Genomic DNA, 21,014 nt, shown 5'->3' on the forward strand with positions numbered 1-21,014 from the left:
GATCACATCTGTTTTACAAAATAATATGATCCACATATAAATAAAAGGTTGTTACAATTGTCAATGCTTTGAAACTAAGTTCTCTTTCACATGCATGGCAACATATATCACTAAAGAAAGAAAAAAAAAATTGACAAACTTTTAGATGGTTAATTGATGCAAATTATATTTTACAAACAATACTACATCATTTAAACTGTAGTTTTAAGTAATGATCTTCCCTACGTGTCATTTCTTCAACTTTGTTACCTCTTTTGATTCCAAAATTAGTCCTTTTAGAAAACTGAATTTGTTTCAAAATAGTGGACTTTTAGAAGAACAAAAAGTTATTTATTACTTATTTATTCATCAGATCTACCATTAATGCTCTAATTGGCCAATTGTTGAATAAGTAAGACGTTTAAAGAAGAAATAAAAGACGATTTAGACAAATACTCTTATACTTGAAGTCATCGTTTATTACATTTTCACAGGGTTCTTAATTTCCCTTCTCCTCTTTATATATATTTTATATGTGAAGAAAAGGGACAGGATAACTAGGGGGAATAAACAACCATAGGATTCTTTTCTTGATTGGCTAAGCAAGTTGCTCTTAAAATTGCTTTAACTAAAGGGAACACGAGATGGAATTGATTCACATGTTCAAGATTAAGCTGATAGTTGTCTCACAAGACTCCAACGCCAAATAAATAAAATTTCCAACAGGCCTAATAAGGAAATGGGAGAGGACAAGACTATTGCTTGAAAAAAGATAGTACCTTTTAGATTGCACAAAAGCATCAAAAGACTCTCCTTTTTCCCTTTCTTTCACTTTTTTTTTCTTTACACCATACCTTCAAAGTGAGATTCTTCGCACTTGGATAGTATAGGGTTCTTTTGTCCGATCTTGATCACATAAAGTTGTCCGTCTTATGACCCACAATTAAAAATGAGCCTTACAACGAGACGTGGGTATTCCACATGTAGTCCCCCTCCAGACCGTTGAACTAATTTTTTGAGTGAACAGTCGCTTTCTAATAAATTAAGTACATTTCAAGAAAGAAGAGAATTGGGTAGCTGAGTTGGTGTTGATTCAACAAAATGTACAAATTAAGCAGACATCTCCGCGATATACTTAGCCTGCTTGCTTTTTATGGTGGCTCTTCACTCTGACTTAACTCAAACCCAAACACAAAAGTGGAAGGAAAGAGTTTAAACTTAAAAACATCTCGAGTTTAAGTAATATACACCGTCAATTTAAACAATTTTTACACTATCAGATCATATTTACCTGTTGGGGCAAGTAATAGATCTTATTTTCAAGATTTCAAATCCCACGTTTTAAGGAGCCTAATCTGTAGATATCCTTTGGATGACCTAGTAGTGTATTATGTACACTAACGTTGTATAAAACTTTAAAACATCCACATCAAAGCCACGACTAGGTGACATAATGTCCCGCGCGCAGCGCAGAGTAGGTCATTTAAGAATACCTTATTCTAAATCAAAGTCCAAATACACAATGTTAACACTGATAATACAATGACTAATAACAACAATATCAAAAGAAAGTTGCAAATAATAGGGAGAAGTACTTCAAAGTGGTTTGCAAAAGAAACTTGATTAACATTGTGGATGAAGCCTGTGTAAATGTACAGATGGTTAAATCAAATGTACACTTTGCCAGATTTCTCAACACACAAGATAACAGTTCCCTAGCTATTTCTCTACCTTTTTCAAGGGGCCATTTCTATCCTAAACTACAAAAGAACATAATGGACCAATTGAATTTATCAACTTTCCTTCCTGCTGTTCTTTGCAAATACCATTTTGGTTTGTTTATTGGCAGAAAGTTCTTGTAATGAATGTAATGAATATAACATATTCAAGATGACCATTGATCAGGCACGGTGAGAAAATAGCTTGTCATCGCCTTCCTGAATCTTTTCTTGTATTGTATCGGAGATATAATAGTTGGTGATGCATTCTTTAGTCCCCCAAGTATGCCGGATGCCTTAACCCATGTCTCCAAATGCTTGTCCCAAGTATATTGCCTCATGAAATCAATGATCCCTAAGACTAACTCCTTGCGCTCTTCGTCCACTCCAACTAGCAAAGAGTAATCCATCACATCAACCGACTGCCAACAAGAGAATCTTTATTAGTCATCACTCGAATTATATACGTAAAGAAGAGAAAAAGAGGCGACCAAACTCCATGGAGCAGGTTTCAAGTACAAAGCATTTAACTTCAGCGCTGATAAAATGTTGAAATGTGAACCTTGCCTTGGATGAAGAAAAAGACTTTGATTTATGTGATACATGAATTTAGTTAGTTCATGTATTTGGATATTAGTGTAAGGATACATGAATGGTTGAATACATGTATTTGAGAAAAAAGGAGGATGAATAGAATTAAATGATGATACATGTACATGCTAGGATAGTCCTATAAATACCGAAGTACTATAGTCGTTTGATGAGAACAAAAAAAGTGAAGCCTAAATGTAAGTTAAAGTTGGTGGAAGAATATATTCCCCACTTCTCTTCAAGAGAATGATTGAATTTGTAAGTCGAGTGGAACGAAAGAAGAATCGTTACCTCACTTGTCTTCAAGAGAGAATTTGAGTAATTTGAGTGTCTTCTCCTCCCGGATTTTCCAACATAAACAACTATAAACTAGCTAAGAGAACGTGTTCAATCAATTTAGCACCTTCTAGTCCAACAAAAGTTTTGTCATATAGTAAACATTACTTGGGCAAGAGCAAATCACTTTTAGGAAAATTTCCTATGAACATACAACACTGTCAGACAATAGAATCGCTATCACAGTGCATCAACTTTTAGAAATAAATCATTTTTGAGAATGAACTTTTAGTAGTAAATCATACATCCCCAGGTACAAAGAGTGATTCAGATGAATTATGTACTTGTAGATGGCCATGCAAATCAAACATCCTTGGTCAAAACAGCAACACTTAGGTTTTCGGATACTATTCATGGCAACTGATAGACTGAAAGTCAGAGCATTTCTAGATATATTATGTCAGGTACACAAGCAAAATTAATGTTAAAATTAAATTTGCATAGTTCAAGTAAGATAAAAAATCTAATAATATCAAGCCTCCATAATCTAGCTATTTCTCCTTCCTCCTTGCAGTTCAAAGCTCAATTCAGTAGGGTGGATAATTTCTACTGGATTTCCTTAATGTGATTGATAAGACATTTACTCCTTGCTACGCTTCTCTCACACGGCAAAGCCACATACATATGGTGTCCAATCCCTGCTAAAATCCCAGCAGTCTCTACATACTTACATACACACGGATTCATATTTGCACATCCATTAACAGAAGATATAGCTGAAATAACCACTGGACATCCTAAGTTCTGCTTTCTAATTAATTAGACACAAATAATTAAAGTATTCCTTGATAAAGTGCTCACCAAACCAAAGGATTAAGTTACCGTCGATTATCAGATTTCTGTTATAGTGCTTAAGAATTGTAAGATACTATGCTTTCTAGGAGTCTTTTAGTCCTATTAGACATTCTTATGCCAGTAGGAGATATAGAGAAAATTTGTCTGATGTTGGCCTCAGAAGATTTAATGGAGAAACATGGTCAGAGGATTCATATGGCCAACCCCAACTTGTTTGTGAGTGCACAATAGTAGTACTTGTTATATATAAAAGGAAATCTTGAGACACAAAGTTGGAAGTTAAGCAGCTTACAGCCAAAAAAGATGTATCATTCCAAACAGCTCTCTCCAGGCTTCTTTTTGCTTTACTTCCAAGAAATATAGGTTTGGTACGCAATGTTTCTAGAAGATTCATGTCCAACAACACATTGTTTGCCCCAGTTTTGTCTGCATTGTAACGGGATCGAAGAGAACCCTTGAGATCATAGACCTTAGATATTGTTCTTCCAAAAAAGATATTCTCCATCACAATCAAATCCATTTTTGTCTCCCTGCCTCCTTTCAGGTGTTTGACTGAAACCTAGCATATACAACATAAATTAAAATACGATTCTGCAACAAGGTTAACATTTTCAAAATAAAAGGAGAAGTATTTGTAGAGTCAACAGAAAGAGAAAAAAGGGAGTCCAACCTGATATATTCCCAGAATTTTAGCAAGGCAAGTTGGACTTCTTGAGCTAACAGAATCTGTTAGATATTTGAAGTAGTCGGGTCCAAATTCTTCAAAAGAATCTAACTCAGTTTTCTGAACTTGTTTAATTATGAATCTTTCATCCAATGACTTAGCGAAATAAACATTGCTCTTTCCGCCTTGAGCAGTCCATCTCTTGCAACGGCTTAAAGACCGTATAAAGTCCAGTTCATCACAACAGCATTTCTTCCTGAGAGCATCAAACTGCTTAGCAAAGTAACAAGTGACAGAAAACTTTACCTTTCCCCCAGCATTTGAAGATTCGTCCTCAAAAGAGATCCTTAGGTGAGGCGAAGTCTTCGAATCTGCAAAGAGGAAATTAATTGTTCCGGAAGCATCTTCAGAACCGTAGCCTCCATAATTGATATAATCCATGTCTAAAGAGCCAAAAGACTGCCACCTTAAATGATTAGAGGCCACTCGATTCTCCTTCCTAATGTCATTCATGTTCCAACTCCTTTCAGGCACATTTGGCTTATCAGTTACCCGGTCTTTATACTCTTTGGAACTAAGAGCATAAGATATTATGCTAGTAGGTTCACTGTCATAAACAGCTATTACAATGTCATTGTAGCCATTTTGTGGAACCATTAACCTGGCTCCGTCGTGTATAAGAGATGCATGAGAAATAAACGAGGGTGACGAACTCATTAGGAGATTAAACTTGTGAGCCTCATTGGGTGACATTTGAGAATAAGTTCTCTGAACACTGGAAACAGGATCTCTGATCATATTTCTATAGTCTCCAGAAGCATGAAAAGATCTAATTGCTGATAAATGCATTGAAGAAGGCGGCAATCCTTTCTTGATTCTATCTTGAAGTCTCAGTGCAGAGTCGAAGGAGTTAACTCTTGCTGGTGATTTTAGCCTTGCAATAGGAGGAATATCAAGTTGCCTGAAAGGAGCAGCTTCAGATCCATTTCGTTGTAACTGAGCTTTTTGGGGAGATCGATCAGTACCAGTCCATGCAGAATCTATCTTATCAGAAAGAACAGAACCACCTGAAGGAACTCGTTCCAAGGATGTTCCATTCTCTCCTTCCATCTGCGCTTTCTCGAACTCACATGAGGAAAACGTGGAGTCTTCCAGCCCACAAGGTGACCCACGAGTCTCCTCCTGTTCAGGCTGAAAAGGTTTCTCATCATATTCATTTGAGTTTGAGAATTCAGGTTCGGTCTCTTCATAGACATGCTCAAGAGGGTCATTCTTCAGAAACATGTCATTTCTCCAATCTATCAGCTCACTACAAGATCCAGCATCCTCTGAACCCACTGAACCAGAGCTCTCTTGGAAGAGAGACTCCACAGATAAAAGTCGACGATCCCAAACATGTGAAGCGATCACGAGGGAATGCCTCAACCGATTAAGTTCAAGAATGTCAACCGCTGCCTGCTCTCCTTCTGAAGTTTCTGCATCACCAGTTGCAAGCAAGTACTGTTGAAGAAACAAACAGAAGCAGCAGATATAAGGAAGAATAGCACATTTATCCTACATGAAGGAACATTCGGAAGTATTAGACATTAGTCTCCAATTGGTGCTTACATGGTAATCGATCCTTTCTTTCATAAGTAAGTCTTTTAACTCCACGATGCAGTCATCCAGTTCAGTTTTATCTGATGGTTCATGAGAGGAATATTTCTCTTCAATCCTGCGAAAAGCACTGGATATCTCTGCATACAAGGCTTTGGCTTTGCACAATAGCTACCGGAAACACAAGATAGTATTAATAAGAGCTATTGAAAGCTAAAACTAGAAATTAAAAGAAAAAGAACCAGAAAATTTTCAAACTCGCAGCATCAATGGAAAATGGTTTTAGAACTTATGGCACCTCCTCTGTTTCTTTCAGCAACCACTCCTGCTCTTTGTAGTTACTGAACTCAAGAATTGATGGGGGTAGACGAACTGACAGAATATCAATAGGAGAATAGCGGAAGAATGCAATCATACTTCCACACCTGTAAAGGCAAATGGAAAATTTTATTCTCTAAATCAACAATTGAATGATCGGAGTGATTGCATAATACTGGCAGATGACAACTACATTCTTAAGGGATAGTACGCACCCATAAAACCGGAGACAGTCCCTTTGGAGAGAATGACCACAGTTAGCAACACGGTTGGCAGTTGCATTATTTGAAAAACTAAGTTCCAAGAACTTCCCAAATGAGAGTCCCCAAGCAGCATCTGACATTACTACTCTGCAAGTTGCTGGTGGGACCCCCTCTATTTGCGCACACTTGAGGCACCGATGCCACATCCATATCTTGTTGTCCCATTCACCAGGCAGCTTCTCTGAGGGTAGCCGTCTAACATTTATAGTGAGGTTCGCTTGCTGGTGTGTATAACAAATGACATGGTCCTCAGCTGGTTCCTTGCATGATTGACAGGAAGGTATCTGGAATATGAAGTGCAATACATAAATAGCTTGAACATTCTAAAATTTGGACGTATCAAGATGATATCTAACAACTTTTACCTGACCAAAAAGATCATCCTGAAGATATCGCCCAAGTGGCTTGTCAAAAGAGCCATAAAACTTTATGCGAAGAAGACGAGAACGTTCACATACACTTCCATCTAGAACACATCGACTAGAAAATGATACTAATATGCTTTGATGACTGTCAGCAGCTGAATATAATTCATTAGAGGGTCCAAGTTCATCTGATCTCTCAACCTTCGACAGCTCTGGTAGTTCTCTTGATTGACTCTCTCCTTGACCTAAAGTTACTAGTGATCCTTCACTGGCATGATTTTTTATTTCAACAGATTCAACAGGTCTTTTATCATGTGCATGACACAATGGTAAATTTTCAAGGCATGCAGTAGAGAGAACATCTCTGTCTCCAGAATCATCTACGGTGGGTGGATCACTAAAAGGAGGGGAATGATGCTCAGCAGTATGAGAAATCATTGAAATAGCATTATCAAAAGATGTCATCTCTGGTATGGCCATTGAGGGTGTTACAGAAACTTTAGGTAGACTAGCACCCTCATCAGCAAGGAAAGACGTCTCAAGGGACAGATGATATGCGGCAAAGACAGCATACTGGAAGACCTTCTTCACCTTCTTAAGCTCTTCACAACACAAACCCCTCAGCAAGACCTAAAAAATGTCAAATGAACTTCAACCTCTTGATATTTAAACTAAGATATAACTGCTGATCCTTTATGACAATGCATTACAGTCGGGAGATTTTTTTTCCTTCACTAATTTTTTTTTTTTTTAAATCACGGAGCATTTATGGGCAGGATGAAAGTTCACTAAGCATTCAAAATCAGTACATCATTGCGCACTGGTACCTGATGATTAGCTTCAGCTGATTACAAACTTTCAGTAGAGAGATAATCCACTATAGCAGATGGTGTATGTTATAACTGATCACTCTATTTCACCAAGTTATTGTAAAATGTCCACTACTTGGATTGAGAATGCATAGGTGATACGAAAGAGATCATCAAATGCGGTCCACCATAAGTATTATATGAAGAAAATACAACAACAACAACAATATACCCAGTGTAATCCCACAAGTGGGGTCTGGGGATTATATGAAGAAAATTGATCAATAATATTAAAGTTTGTGTAGAAGCAAGGGAGTCTAAAGTTAAACCGGATTTGATATTATAAAGTATAGGTATTTTTGGTGTGATGTAGGTCTTTTTCGTATTCATAGACACAAGTATTCATAGACACAACAAGATGATGTTGCTCAAGTGAATCACTTGGATTGCATTGCTTTCTTACACTAGACAAACATGAATGCACAAAAACTGATCAATGTCTATCAATGGTTTACTTTGGCTTATACTGTCTTCTGTTTCCCCTCTTTTATCGTTGGTCCCAAGGGGAAAGCTTGTCTTTCCTCCTAGGAAAAACTTACTTTCCATGATATAGCTGGCAGCCTGGCACAATATGTCACGGTTTACCAAGAATAGTAGGTCCACTTATCCTTTTCAATAATGTCATTAAGATGCCCGAAATGACATTAAGGCTTAAGCAAATAACTATATCTCGGACATTTGTTATTATAGCTTTTGCTTAGGAATATGAAACCACAGAATTGGCATTATGATGTCCAGGGTCTGAAAGATTATCTGTGAATTCAGCTCACTTTTGAATTTCAAGCACAACTAGAACCACTATTATATATTGTGGATTCAAAAGTGTGGAAAGAAGTAGGTGAGGGTATTCTGCATAAATACTAGACACAGGTAATAACGAAGAGAATACTGAAGAGCTGAGTCATAGAATTTTCCTATTCTAGCACAAGGTACTTTTTCGATCCAATGTACTTACAAGATATGCATTATATGTCTTAATTAGAGCTCAAACATTTAAAAGTTTCAGCAGAAGAAAAACAAACATTGGAGTTTGAGGCAGAGAAAATTACCGTGCAACCTAAACGGCTAGGGCAACCATCAAAAAACATCAAAGTTTTTGATGGCTTCTTGTTGAACTGGTTTGGAGGTTCATGCTCTTCAGAAACTTTTTCTAAGTGAAAGAGCTCACAATATCCCAATCTTGCCATGGCTATGTTATCGATGGACGGGGTTATAAGAGCACCAGTGCACCTGGCTATCCGCTCCAGAAGTGGCCTCTTAACATTTAACACCAAAGAGATCTCTTTTGCCAGTAGATACTCCTGAGCATGAGAAGATACACTTTTCTCCACAAGTAGCACATTAGGATGGTGGGCCTCAATTTTTGAAACAATCATCTTCAGATGCTCCCTTTCCTGTTAGGATAATACAACTCATAAACTTGTCCTATAATTAATCTTATCTCAATCATAGAAAGATAGACAAATCAACCAAAAACCTGTTGCAATAATGTGTTAAAAGATGCCAACTGATTGGGAACTCTTTGGTACTCAAGTGCTCCTCCTAATAAAAGCAATCTAGCAGTTTTGCAGCGTGAAGTCATGCGCTTGTGTTTAATATTCTTCGTACAGACTACTCCTTTAACAAGGGTGCTGCAATTGAAACGAAACAGAATAATGAGACATGAGTAACAAAGCCTAAGACCAAAATGTTTAAGAAAAGAAGTATTTACCTCTCCCTTGGGCTTCCAGAAGCTACACGTTTAACCTTTACATAATAACCGGGATCCATGCTGCCTCCTGCACTGGTATCTGGCTTCACGAAATTCGCAGCTTGCCATGCTAGTGATGTAACTACATCAACCCAGTCATCAGCACCGTTTTCTTTCCCCGACTTTATTCCTTCACCTTGCAATAGCTGTAAGACAAGAGCCCTAAAATGGCCCTGTACAACAGCTTTTAAAGGTTCCTTGTTTTCCACATGTTCTTTCTCCTTTGAAGAAAATACCGCAGCTGACTCTCCAATTTCATTGTCCTCATCATCATATGCGAAGAAATTATTTTCTGCCTCGTCATCTTCATCAGGTGGAGGAGGAAACCATATGAGATCACTATTTCTAAGATTGAATGGCTTTTGCTGCTTTTCTGGATCCTTGGCCCCTTTCTCAAGCCTTCTTAAAACATATGAGGCTTCTTGATCAAAGGGACCATCATTCTGAGACTTTGGGGTCTCATCATTTTGATCTTGCTGTACAGAATGCCCAACTCTATTGGAAGTAAAACGAATCCTAGAGGGGCTGTCCGATGGACTTGATCCAGCGGACCTTAAACTGTAAAATTCATGTCTAGTACTAACACTACTCGAATCTATATCTGAAGTATCATGAAAATAGCTACTCGACGGACTGAAGAATTGACTTGTTGAATCCCCACCTTCGTCTTCATCACTCCTGAAATTAATAGGAAAAGAGTAACAAATTTATAGTCCCAGTAGCAGCTTATAAGTACAAATTCGATTGAAATCCACATTCAACTGAAACAAATATGAGTATTCTTTGTTAGGCAAATAGGTAAATGACCAAAAGAATTATAAGCTGGTGATCATAAGTTGCATCGTCTGGAAGCTATGTTGCTCAGATACTCCAAAAATGCTGCTTTACCCATGTCAGATCCTCCACAAATGCACTACTTTTGGAGGATCCAACACACACCTCAGTTTGAAGAGTCCGAGCAACATAGCCTGGAAGGGAACTTAGATATGACACATCAGATATTTGCACAATCTGCCACTTCAAGACAAAACAACTCTGGTTTTACCAAACAAAATAAATATTGAAAAAACATAATTAATGCCAAGCTCTAATACTAACAATGTTAAGAGGCTAAAAAAGGTAAAACAACAATAAGATAATTTAATGGTTATGCAGGATACAAGTGCTTCCATTCAATATATTAACATAGTTGAAAAATGCATCCCGTCAATAACAAAGTTGATACCAAAAGAGAAAGAAAATTATCGGTACCTGCTTGGCGAGTGACGTAGAGATACTGGAGAATAACCATTAAATCTGTCACTGTTGAAATTTGGTGATGTTGATTCTTGGCTTTCTCTAGGAGACTCAGAAGGATAAATTTTGTCTCTATAAACACCTTTATTTTTCCAAGTCCTTAACTCAGAACAAAACTTGCAAGACCTTATATCCACCACTGTCCCTTCTGATCCAGATGCAACAACATTCAAACAATTACCACAGAAAACTCCATTGCAACTTTGGCAATTGTACTTGTTACAAGAATCAGTAAACTTCATCTTACATTCCCAACAAGTTTTTCCACTGTCAATATCCATGTTTAATCTGCAATCCAAGGGAATTGGACCACTTTTTCGCCACGAAATCCAAGACTTAACTTTCTCAATCAAACCAAGAATTGAACTATCAGGCACTCCCATAAGACTGGCAGTAACCCCACCAAGAAATGATACCAATTCTTGCCTCAAAGTGATCAAAGTTTATAACTTTCTCAATCAAATCCAGTATTGAACTATCAAGTAACCCCAACAAGAATGACACCAATTCTGCCTCTTTATAACTTTTTCTCCTAATCAGTAAGAACCCACAGTAAAAATGGTGGGTTCTTCTTTTCCTTTTTGCAATCTACATATACTAGTATTTTTATTTTTATTTTGTTTAAAGAATATGTAAGGGTTCACAAGGACAACAGAAACAAGGTAGAGAAAAAAAGAAAACTCCCCCCAAAAATCACTAAATATTGGAAAGAGGGAAACAGATTACAGTAATTAGACTGTATTTACACCAATGGCATAACTATTATTTCAAGAAGTATAAAATCTGAACAAATAAGGAGTAAAATTAAAGTCTTTTTGACCAATTTTTAGATTCAAACCTAAACACCAAACTCAACCAATCCCAGAATCTTCAACAATAGCTCCCAAGAGCCAATTTTTCATTAAAATTCAAGTTAATCAAACAGTCTAACTTACCAAAACCATAAAAAAACAGAACCCCACAAGGAAAAAAGTGTCAAAAAAATCCCAGATCAAGAAAAGGATGTAGGTGTATGTTAAAAAATGAAAAAGTTTAATTCTTTCATTAGTATTCTAGTTAATCAAACAGTTAAACTTACCAAAACCATAAGAAAACAGAACCCCACAAGAAAAAAAGTGTCAAAAACAAGAAACCAGATCAAGAAAACACACAAAAAAATGGGATGTAAGTGTATGTTACAAAAATGAAAAAGTTGAATTATTTAGTACTATAGATTGTAAATAGTTTCAATGAAGAAAGAGTATAAGAATGAAAAGTAGAAAAAGGAAGAGTATATTGAAGTTTCCTTTTCTACTAGCTCGTATCTCCATGAACATAACATAATCTTTTCCATTTCTAACGGCATGGCTTTTGCTTTCATTTTTATTAACACTGTTTCAACTACATTTAAAATAATCCATTATAATACAACTTTGTATATTGTATAACATGCAGCTTTTAGCTAATATAAAACCACATGCATATACAAAACTACTAGTAGGAGTAGTATTTATCTTAGTCTTTCTTGATTTGGTTTCTATCACAATCCACTTTATCTTTCTTATGGTCTATGTCAAGAAAATGACACCCTTTTCAACCTATTGTATATTCTTTTTAATTTTCTTGGTTATTTAACTGTTTCTGGTTTGGCTAACATATTATTTAAGTTGTTTTCTTTTCTTGGTCATCAAATTCCTATCAAACTGTTCTGTATTCTTTTCTTTTGGGTTTTCCACTCGGAGTCTGATATTCGTATTAGGCCTCGATTAAATTTGAATTCCTGTCGAAAAGTCTCGTATTAGGGGTAAAGTGTTTCGTAACAAAGATAATTTCGTATCCAATAGAGATCGAATCTGAAACATGTAACTGTAATTAAGGATGAAAGAGTACTTACGTGTATGGAATTAAGAGCCTATTTGGATTGGCTTATTTTAGGTGATTTTAAGCCAAAATAATTTTTAAGTACTTTGGTAGTGTTTGAGTAAAATAAAATGAAAAATACTTATAAGCACTTATATTTAAGCCACTTTTGAATTATAAACCATAAGTAATTAGCCCGTCCAAACAGGTTACAAGTATTCTTCTTTCTTGGTTCTTTAACTGTTTCTTTTTTGTTTGGTTAGCATTATTAGTTGTTGTTTTTTTCTTGGTTATTAAATTCCTCTCAAACTGTTCTATATTCTTTTCTCAGTCATTGGTTAGCATTGGGATTTATTATTAAGCTATACTAATATAAGATTGAATCTTTTGTTCTTCCTTTAAAGGGTATTGAAGTATTTGAGCTGCTATTGGTCAGAAATAGATTATGGAAGTAAATATTCTGTCTGCTATGTCAGCTGCAGTATTATGCAAGTTGCCCAAGATTTTGGGTTTTTTTTTTTTTTTTTTTTTTTTACAAATATTACGTTGGAATATTGTCACCATCTCACTCTGCTTGCGTGGTGCACGAGTAATTTATTTTTCTTTTCCCTCTTATGGTTGGTGAATTTTTCTTTCGACGTTAGTGAGGAAATGGCAAAAATGCCCTATATTTTTATGCAATTCTGATCGTTTAAATTTGTCGAAATTAAATATAATTTATTTGACTTTAAGGGAAATTGTGGATAAAACGATTTAATTAGAAGCATCACAGAAGTCTTATCAAATAATAGAAACCTCGAAAAAAAATTACACTAAACACAAAAAATAGCAAAAGGTGTGCCTCAAAAAAATTGCATCGCATTCTAACGAATGGAACAAAAATCGCAAAAATTGAACCTTTGAATTTGAGTTCCCATTAACTGGTGTTCGTTCTCCACAATTTTCATCAAATCTAACAGAGAGTTTGTTAAATATTTGGAATAAACCAAAAGTATTTATTTTTAATAAACTTAAAGGACCCAAATCACTCGAGAGTTCATTTAAGAAATTACTTTGAGACTACCTCAAATATAAGGGACTATTTTTGTTATTTTTCTCGATGCTAATTAGAGAAAAAAGATATTCCTTTCCTTTTGAAAAAAAAAACCACTAAAATGAAAAATGCTATAGTCAAAATCACTTAAGTTTAGTTTCAAGCTTATGATAAAATAGACATTAAATCTAACTTAATACTAAAATTTAGTTTAAGTGGTAAAGATTGTCAAAATTAATATGAGGATACTCTGTGATTCCTGTCAATCAAATAGTAATCTGGTTACATAAACTCAAGAACAGTGTATTTATTTCGAGTCCACAAAAATTGTGTTTCCTTAAAGAATTTAATCCCCTCACTGTTGCCAAAGGTTGGATTAATTCTTCCCAGGATAAAACGAAATACTATTCTGTAATACCGACAATGGAAATTGCAGAATTTCAGCGAACTCAACGAATGGCAGTAATCACATGACACTTACTGTTTTTATTTGGTTTTGGAAAGAATGCAGTATGAGGGGAAAGGAATTTGTGTTTTTCGGAGAACAAAATCGTTTAATAAATTAAGTTAAATTTCGCGTGAATTAATTAATATCCGGATTGGAAATATTAAGTAACGAAAATGGAAATAAAATAAATTTGGTCCAAAAAGATTATCAATCAATCAGATCATTTGACCAAATCCAAATCCAAATCCAAAGCCGAAGCCGAAGCCGAGCCGAGCGACGTCGACGGCGCGAGGGGTGATCCTCTTCTCAACCCTTTATGAGCTAGAGAATGTGTTGCTTAATATAAGCACACTGGAAATATTAAGTAACGAAAATGGAAATAAAATAAATTTGGTCCAAAAAGATTATCAATCAGACCAAATCTGAAGCCGAAGCCGAAGCCGAGCCGAGCGACAACGACGGCGCGAGGGGTGATCCTCTTCTCAACCCTTTATGAGCTAGAGAATGTGTTGCTTAATATAAGCACACACATAACACTTTCAATCACCAATGTGGGAGAAGTGTTCACTTGAAAGGTTGTTTTTTTTTTCAAACTTTCATTTCCCTCCACTTTTGTTTCCCTCCATTTCTCAATTCATACTTCACCTTTAAAGTCCCTCACTTAATGCATTGTGGACTTTAAACTTAACAATCCCCCACATGAATGAGGAATGGCTATATATGCAACATGCCTAAAAAAAAACTTGTGTGATTACATGAAAGGATTAACCGCATCTGGGTAAGTAGGTTTCCCTTTGAACTTTCCATAGTGACCATACATCGGATATACTCGATCAATCGGTAGATTTGATATCTTTGAACCGTCGATCTTTAACGTATATCTAGACAACATATGTCACACACTTAACCCTTAACCATTCTTGGTTCTCATTATTGTGTTCGTTTCAGCCTTGAACACCGCCTGGTTTCATGAGTGTGTAGAGAACTGGCCTTACTCTAATTCTCCTTGAAGCGGCTTCCACTTCACGCTCACATAGGTGATTCCTAAACGTGTCATCCTATAGATACACAATTTGATCTACTTCGTATCAAACTTAGAAACCATTAAAAAACCTTTTGCGCTTTATCCTTGTTCCTGAACATTGTCTTATCATGAGAATGGATTGAGTTTGACGACAATGTTGAACTTTCATTCATAACTTTGTTTGATCTCCTTGAACCTAGATCTTGGGATTTCCAGTTAGCTAGGTGGAGTTATCATTATTATGACTTGTTCTTTGCCATAATCCCATTCCCTTTGATGATTTATCAACTGTCTCTCTAGTTAGGCCTTTTGTAAGTGGATCCGACACATTATCCTTTGACTTTACATAGTCAATTGTGATAATTCCACTAGAGAGTAATTGTCTAACGGTATTATGTCTTCGTCGTATGTGACGAGATTTTCCGTTATACATGACGCTTCCAGCCCTTCCTATTGCAGCTTGACTATCACAATGTATGCATATAGGTGCCACTGGTTTAGGCCAAAACGGAATGTCTTCCAAGAAATTCCGTAGCCATTCGGCTTCCTCACCAGCTTTATCCAAAGCTATAAATTCTGACTCCATTGTAGAGCGAGCGATACATGTCTTCTTGGATGATTTCCAAGAAACTGCTCCTCCTCCAATAGTGAAAACATATCCACTTGTGGATTTGACTTCAGATGATCCGGTGATCCAATTTGCATCACTATATCCTTCAATTACCGCAGGATATTTATTATAGTGCAAAGCATAGTCTTGGGTGTATTGTAAATACCCCAACACTCTTTTCATTGCCATCCAATGAGTTTGGTCAGGATTACTTGTGTAATGACTCAGTTTACTTATTGCACAAGAAATATCTGGTCGTGTACAATTCATAATGTACATCAAACTTCCCAACACTCGAGCATAGTCTAACTGAGACTTGCTTTGACCTTGGTTCTTTGTAAGAGCAAGGTTCACGTCAATTGGAGTCTTTGCAATGTTAAACTCCAGATACTTGAATTTTTCAAGTACCATCTTAACATAGTGAGTTTGTGACAATGCTAGATCTTGTGGAGTTCTATGGATCTTAATTCCTAGAATTAAATCAACAACTCCTAAGTCTTTCATATCAAACTTGCTAGCAAGCATACGCTTAGTAGCATTTATGTCGGCAATGTCTTTACTCATTATCAACATATCATCAACATACAGATAAACAATGACTACGTGATTTGGAACGTTCTTAACATAAACACATTTATCACATTCATTAATTTTAAATCCATTTGCCAACATTGTTTGGTCAAATTTTGCATGCCATTGTTTGGGTGCTTGCTTAAGTCCATAAAGTGACTTAACAAGTCGACACACCTTCTTTTCTTTTCCGGGAGTTATGAACCCTTCGGGTTGATCCATATAGATTTCTTCCTCTAACTCTCCATTTAAAAAGGTTGTTTTCACGTCTATTTGATGGATATGGAGTCCGTACACTGCAGCCAACGCTATCAACACCCGAATGGATGTTATCCTTGTTACCGGTGAGTATGTATCAAAATAATCAAGACCTTCTCGTTGTCTGAATCCTTTGACAACGAGTCTTGCCTTATATTTATCAATAGTGCCATCATCTTTCATTTTCTTCTTGAAAATCCATTTGGAGCCTAAAGGTTTGTTTCCCGGAGGAAGATCAACCAATTCCCAAGTATGATTGTTTAATATGAATTCTATTTCACTATTGATTGCCTCTTTCCAATATTGTGCTTCGGAGGAAGACATTGCTTCTTTGAAGGTTTGAGGCTCATTCTCTACTAAGAATGTCAAAAAGTCTGGACCAAATGAAGTCGATGTTCTTTGATGTTTGCTACGTCTTGGATTCTCTTCGTTAGGCATATTTTCCTTTGTTTCTTCCCGAGGTCATTTAGGTCTTTCACCAGACGACTCACATTCTATTTTATACGGATAAATATTCTCAAAAAATTCAGCATTATCAGATTCCATTACCGTATTAACGTGAATGTCGGGATTTTCTGACTTATGAACCAGAAAACGATATGCTTTACTATTGGTTGCGTATCCTATAAAAACACAATCAATGGTTTTTGGTCCAATTTTTTCCCTTTTGGGTTTAGGAATTTGTACCTTGGCTAAACACCCCCACACTTTGAAATATTTTAAGCTAGGCTTTCTACCTTTCCATTGTTCATATGGAATGGACTTTGTTTTACTATGGGGCACTCGGTTGAGTATTTGGCTTGCTATAAGGATAGCTTCGCCCCACAAGTTTTGCGGTAAACCAGAACTTATTAATAAGGCATTCATCATTTCCTTCAACGTTCGATTCTTTCTTTCCGCAATTCCATTGGATTGTGGGTGTATGGGGCAGTGGTTTGATGAATAATTCCATATTCTAAGCATATTTCTTCAAAGGGAGATTCATACTCTCCACCACCCCTATCACTTCTAATCATTTTTATTTTCTTGTTCAGTTGTGTTTCGACTTCATTTTTGTATTGTTTAAATGCATTAATAGCTTCATCTTTGCTATTAAGTAAATACACATAGCAATAACGAGTGCTATCGTCAATAAAAGTTATAAAGTACTTTTTCCCACCGCGTGATGGTGTTGACTTCATATCACAAATGTCGGTATGAATTAAGTCTAAAGGATTGGAATTCCTTTCAATAGACTTATAAGGATGCTTAGCATACTTGGATTCAACACATACTTGACATTTGGACTTATTGCATTCAAACTTAGGAAGTATTTCCATGTTAATCATTTTTCGCAATGTTTTATAATTAACATGTCCCAAACGTGCATGCCATAAACTATTTGACTCAAGTAAATAAGACGAAGGAGAAATTTTATTCATATCAACTGAGATTACATTGAGTTTGAAAAGGCCCTCTGTGAGGTAGCCCTTTCCAACATACATATCGTTTTTACTAACAACAACCTTATCAGAAACAAAAACACATTTAAATCCATTCTTGACTAGTAGTGAAGTTGAGACTAAGTTTTTCCGCATTTCTGGAACATGAAAGACATTCTTGAGCGTCACAATCTTTCCAGACGTCGTCTTCAAGGCGATGTTGCCTATTCCCTCAATTTTGGCAGTAGCAGAATTGGTCATGAAGATCGTCTCATTGGGGCCAACTGCATCATAAGAAGAAAAGAATTTCTTGTTAGAACACACGTGGCGAGTAGCACCCGAGTCTATCCACCATTCTCGCGGGTTACCTACCAAGTTGCATTCGGATAACATGGCACATAGATTATCCACTTCATTATTCATTTCAGCCATATTGGCTTGACCTTTCTTCTTCTCCTTATCCTTTTTCGGAGCACGACAGTCTGAAGCCATGTGTCCAATTTTGCCGCAATTGTAACAACTTCCTTTGAATTTCTTTTTGCTTGGAACATTCTTCCCTCCAGCAGCCCGCTTCATTTTCTTTGACCCTGTAGGGGCAGTTTCAACGATGTTTGCCCCCATTATTGCTTGTTTGCCATTGGTCTTCTTCTCAGCAGATCTGTTGTCTTCCTCAATTCTAAGACGGACGATTAGATCTTCTAATGTCATTTCCTTACATTTGTGCTTTAAGTAGTTTTTAAAATCCTTCCACGAAGGCGGCAATTTCTCAATAAAGGCCGCAACCTGGAAAGCTCCATTGACTACCATTCCTTCCGCAAGCAGATCATGTGTAATCACTTGAAGTTCCTGGACCTGCGACATGACAGATTTATGATCTACCATTTTAAAGTCCAAGAACTTTGCAGCAACAAACTTTTTCAACCCAGCATCCTCAGTCTTATATTTCTTGTCCAAAGCACTCCATAATTCCTTAGACGTCTTACAGCCGCTATAGACATTATATAGACCATCATCCAGGCCATTGAGAATATAGTTTTTACATAGAAAATCAGAATGATTCCATGCCTCCATCATGATGAAACGTTCGTTGTCCGGAGTCTCATCTGGTAGAACAGGAACTTCCTCAGTAATAAATTTTTGCAGACTGAGGGTTGTTAAATAGAAGAACATTTTCTGTTGCCAGCGTTTAAAGTCTATGCCAGAAAACTTTCCAGGCTTCTCTGCCGCAGCCATCGCAGGGACAGTTGTGGTGCGACTGGAAGAGGTGACAGTCTTTGCATCAGCAGTAGCGTTCTCGACAGTGACATTAGCCATTTTTTGTTTGACAACAAAACAGAAGCAGAATCAATAAATAGAACGCACACAGTAATAACGTCGATGAAGTTTTTATATTCTTCTAATCGAACACACAAAGTAATAATCTAGATGAAGTTTTGATATCTTCGAATCGAGTAGATTACTGGAGTAGAAAATACGAGGATTTTAGTCTCCAACCAAAACAGAATATTAGATGAAATAGAAGTATTATTAAATTAAATTCTTTAAGTTTGTGATTCCTGTTAATCAAATAGTAATCTGGTTACATAAACTCAAGAACAATGTATTTATTTCGAGTCCACAGAAACTGTGTTTCCTTAAAGAATTTAATCCCCTCACTGTTGCCAAAGGTTGGATTAATTCTTCGCACGATAAAACGAAATACTATTCTGTAATACCGGCAATGGAAATTGCAGAATTTCAGCGAACTCAACGAATGACAGTAATCACACGACACTTACTGATTTTTTGGTTTTGGAAAGAATGCAGTAGGAGGGGAAAGGAATTTGCGATTTTCGGAGAACAAAATCGTTTTGTCAGTTTTTCAGTGTGCCTGTTCGGTGAAGGAGATGACCGTTGGAATAAGTTAAATTTCGCGAAAATGGAAATAAAATAAATTTGGTCCAAAAAGATTATCAATCAATCAGACCAAATTCAAATTCCAAATCCGAGCCGAGCGACGACGACACCGCGAGGGGTGATCCTCTTCTCAACCCTTTATGAGCTAGAGAATGTGTTGCTTAATATAAGCACACACATAACACTTTCAATCACCAATGTGGGAGAAGTGTTCACTTGAAAGGTTATTTTTTTTTTCAAACTTTCATTTCCCTCAATTTCCCAATTCATACTTCACCTTTAAAGTCCCTCACTTAATGCATTGTTGACTTTAAACTTAACATACTCCTCCCGAGGTGGCTCAACATTTGGTAATTCAACATCAAGGTTGTGCCTGGCCTTGAATCTTGATATCGTTCTAACATAATAGACAATTCAATCCCAATAATGATTAAATGATATTACAGATCATGCAAAGTAAAACATGAGATTCTTATATAATATCTGAAAATTTTATCAAAGAAAGAACTAATCAATTCCTAAAATAATACAAATGTAATACTGTCACGTATGATGAGCATCATTAGTGTATTCCCCTACCCCATTTTTGGGACATTTTGAAGTTGAGCTTTAGCATAAAATTTTCATTTCTCTTATTCAGTGGCTTGAATAAGAATTCTTCAAATCTGCTAATTGATTTTCAGAAACAAAAGTCAAAACCAGTATCATAGTGCTGTTGATAACATCTAATGAATAAGTGGAAGTGTTTAAGAAGTGCTTTATGATTATTCCAATGTTGATAAATTCTACAATAAGCTTGAAGTTGGCATTTTTTGAGGTACATGACGAATTCATTTTAATAGGATTAAAATCCTTCTTAATATAGTTTCTTTTTAGACTATTCCAATTATTTTTTGTCCTCCTTATTTAAGAACAACGGACATTAGAAATGCTACGTTGTATGCTCAATAATTTAGTGGGTTTGCACCCAAATATAAATAAATTGTGGATGCTCTTCTCAAGTCATACTCTTTATTCGACCCACTAACCAATGTCGGATATTTGCTTTCTTAATCATTTTCTTTGTTATTCTCATGATAGTATTTGGAGTGTTAAAACTTACTTAGCATTGGATGGATGTTTATATCAAAGTATTATAGTTAAGTAATGCTAATTTTTAAAGATGAGGTGTAGTGTGAATTGAGAAAATGACGGGAAATAAAATGGAGGAAAATTAAATTTGAATAAAGTTCCGTCCCTCATTGGAAATGGTGCATTTGAAATAGTTGATAAAATAGTCTCGTCTGACGCCGTCGTCATAACTCGGCTCGAGTTCAGATCTGTGGGGAAATGGTGCATTTAGTATATAAATTTGAATACATGAATAACAAGTAAT

At 36.2% G+C, this 21,014-nt stretch overlaps 1 protein-coding gene across 2 annotated transcripts; it reads right to left on the reverse strand.

Annotated features, from left to right (window-relative positions):
* Nucleotides 1-1,581: 1,581 nt before the first annotated feature.
* Nucleotides 1,582-12,003, reverse strand: LOC132614526 (putative 1-phosphatidylinositol-3-phosphate 5-kinase FAB1C). Of its 2 annotated transcripts, XR_009572332.1 has the most exons (12): nt 10,496-12,003; nt 9,206-9,922; nt 8,972-9,125; nt 8,544-8,888; nt 6,626-7,255; nt 6,213-6,544; nt 5,978-6,104; nt 5,692-5,850; nt 4,090-5,583; nt 3,712-3,978; nt 2,580-2,766; nt 1,983-2,119 (listed from the first exon to the last, which is right to left on the reverse strand). XR_009572332.1 is itself a non-coding variant. In XM_060328990.1 (11 exons), exons 1-11 carry the CDS (start codon nt 10,921-10,923, stop codon nt 1,865-1,867), a joined length of 4,908 nt encoding a protein of 1,635 aa, XP_060184973.1. In that variant the 5' UTR covers nt 10,924-12,000; the 3' UTR covers nt 1,582-1,864. The 2 variants fall into 2 exon arrangements, 1 of the variants encoding a protein (XP_060184973.1); XM_060328990.1 differs by lacking the exon at nt 2,580-2,766 and having other exon boundaries at nt 1,582-2,119; nt 10,496-12,000.
* Nucleotides 12,004-21,014: the final 9,011 nt, after the last annotated feature.

This window comes from Lycium barbarum, chromosome 10, assembly GCF_019175385.1.
Source record: "Lycium barbarum isolate Lr01 chromosome 10, ASM1917538v2, whole genome shotgun sequence".
Taxonomy (NCBI): Eukaryota; Viridiplantae; Streptophyta; class Magnoliopsida; order Solanales; family Solanaceae; genus Lycium; species Lycium barbarum.

Coding starts and splice junctions, on each gene's coding strand:
- LOC132614526 (XM_060328990.1), bottom strand. CDS start 10,923: ATGGGAGTGCCTGATAGTTCAATTCTTGGTTTGATTGAGAAAGTTAAG. Junction 9,923..10,495: donor CTACGTCACTCGCCAAGCAG/GTACCGATAATT, acceptor TATTAATTTCAG/GAGTGATGAAGACGAAGGTG. Junction 5,851..5,977: donor TGCTGAAAGAAACAGAGGAG/GTGCCATAAGTT, acceptor TGTTTCCGGTAG/CTATTGTGCAAAGCCAAAGC.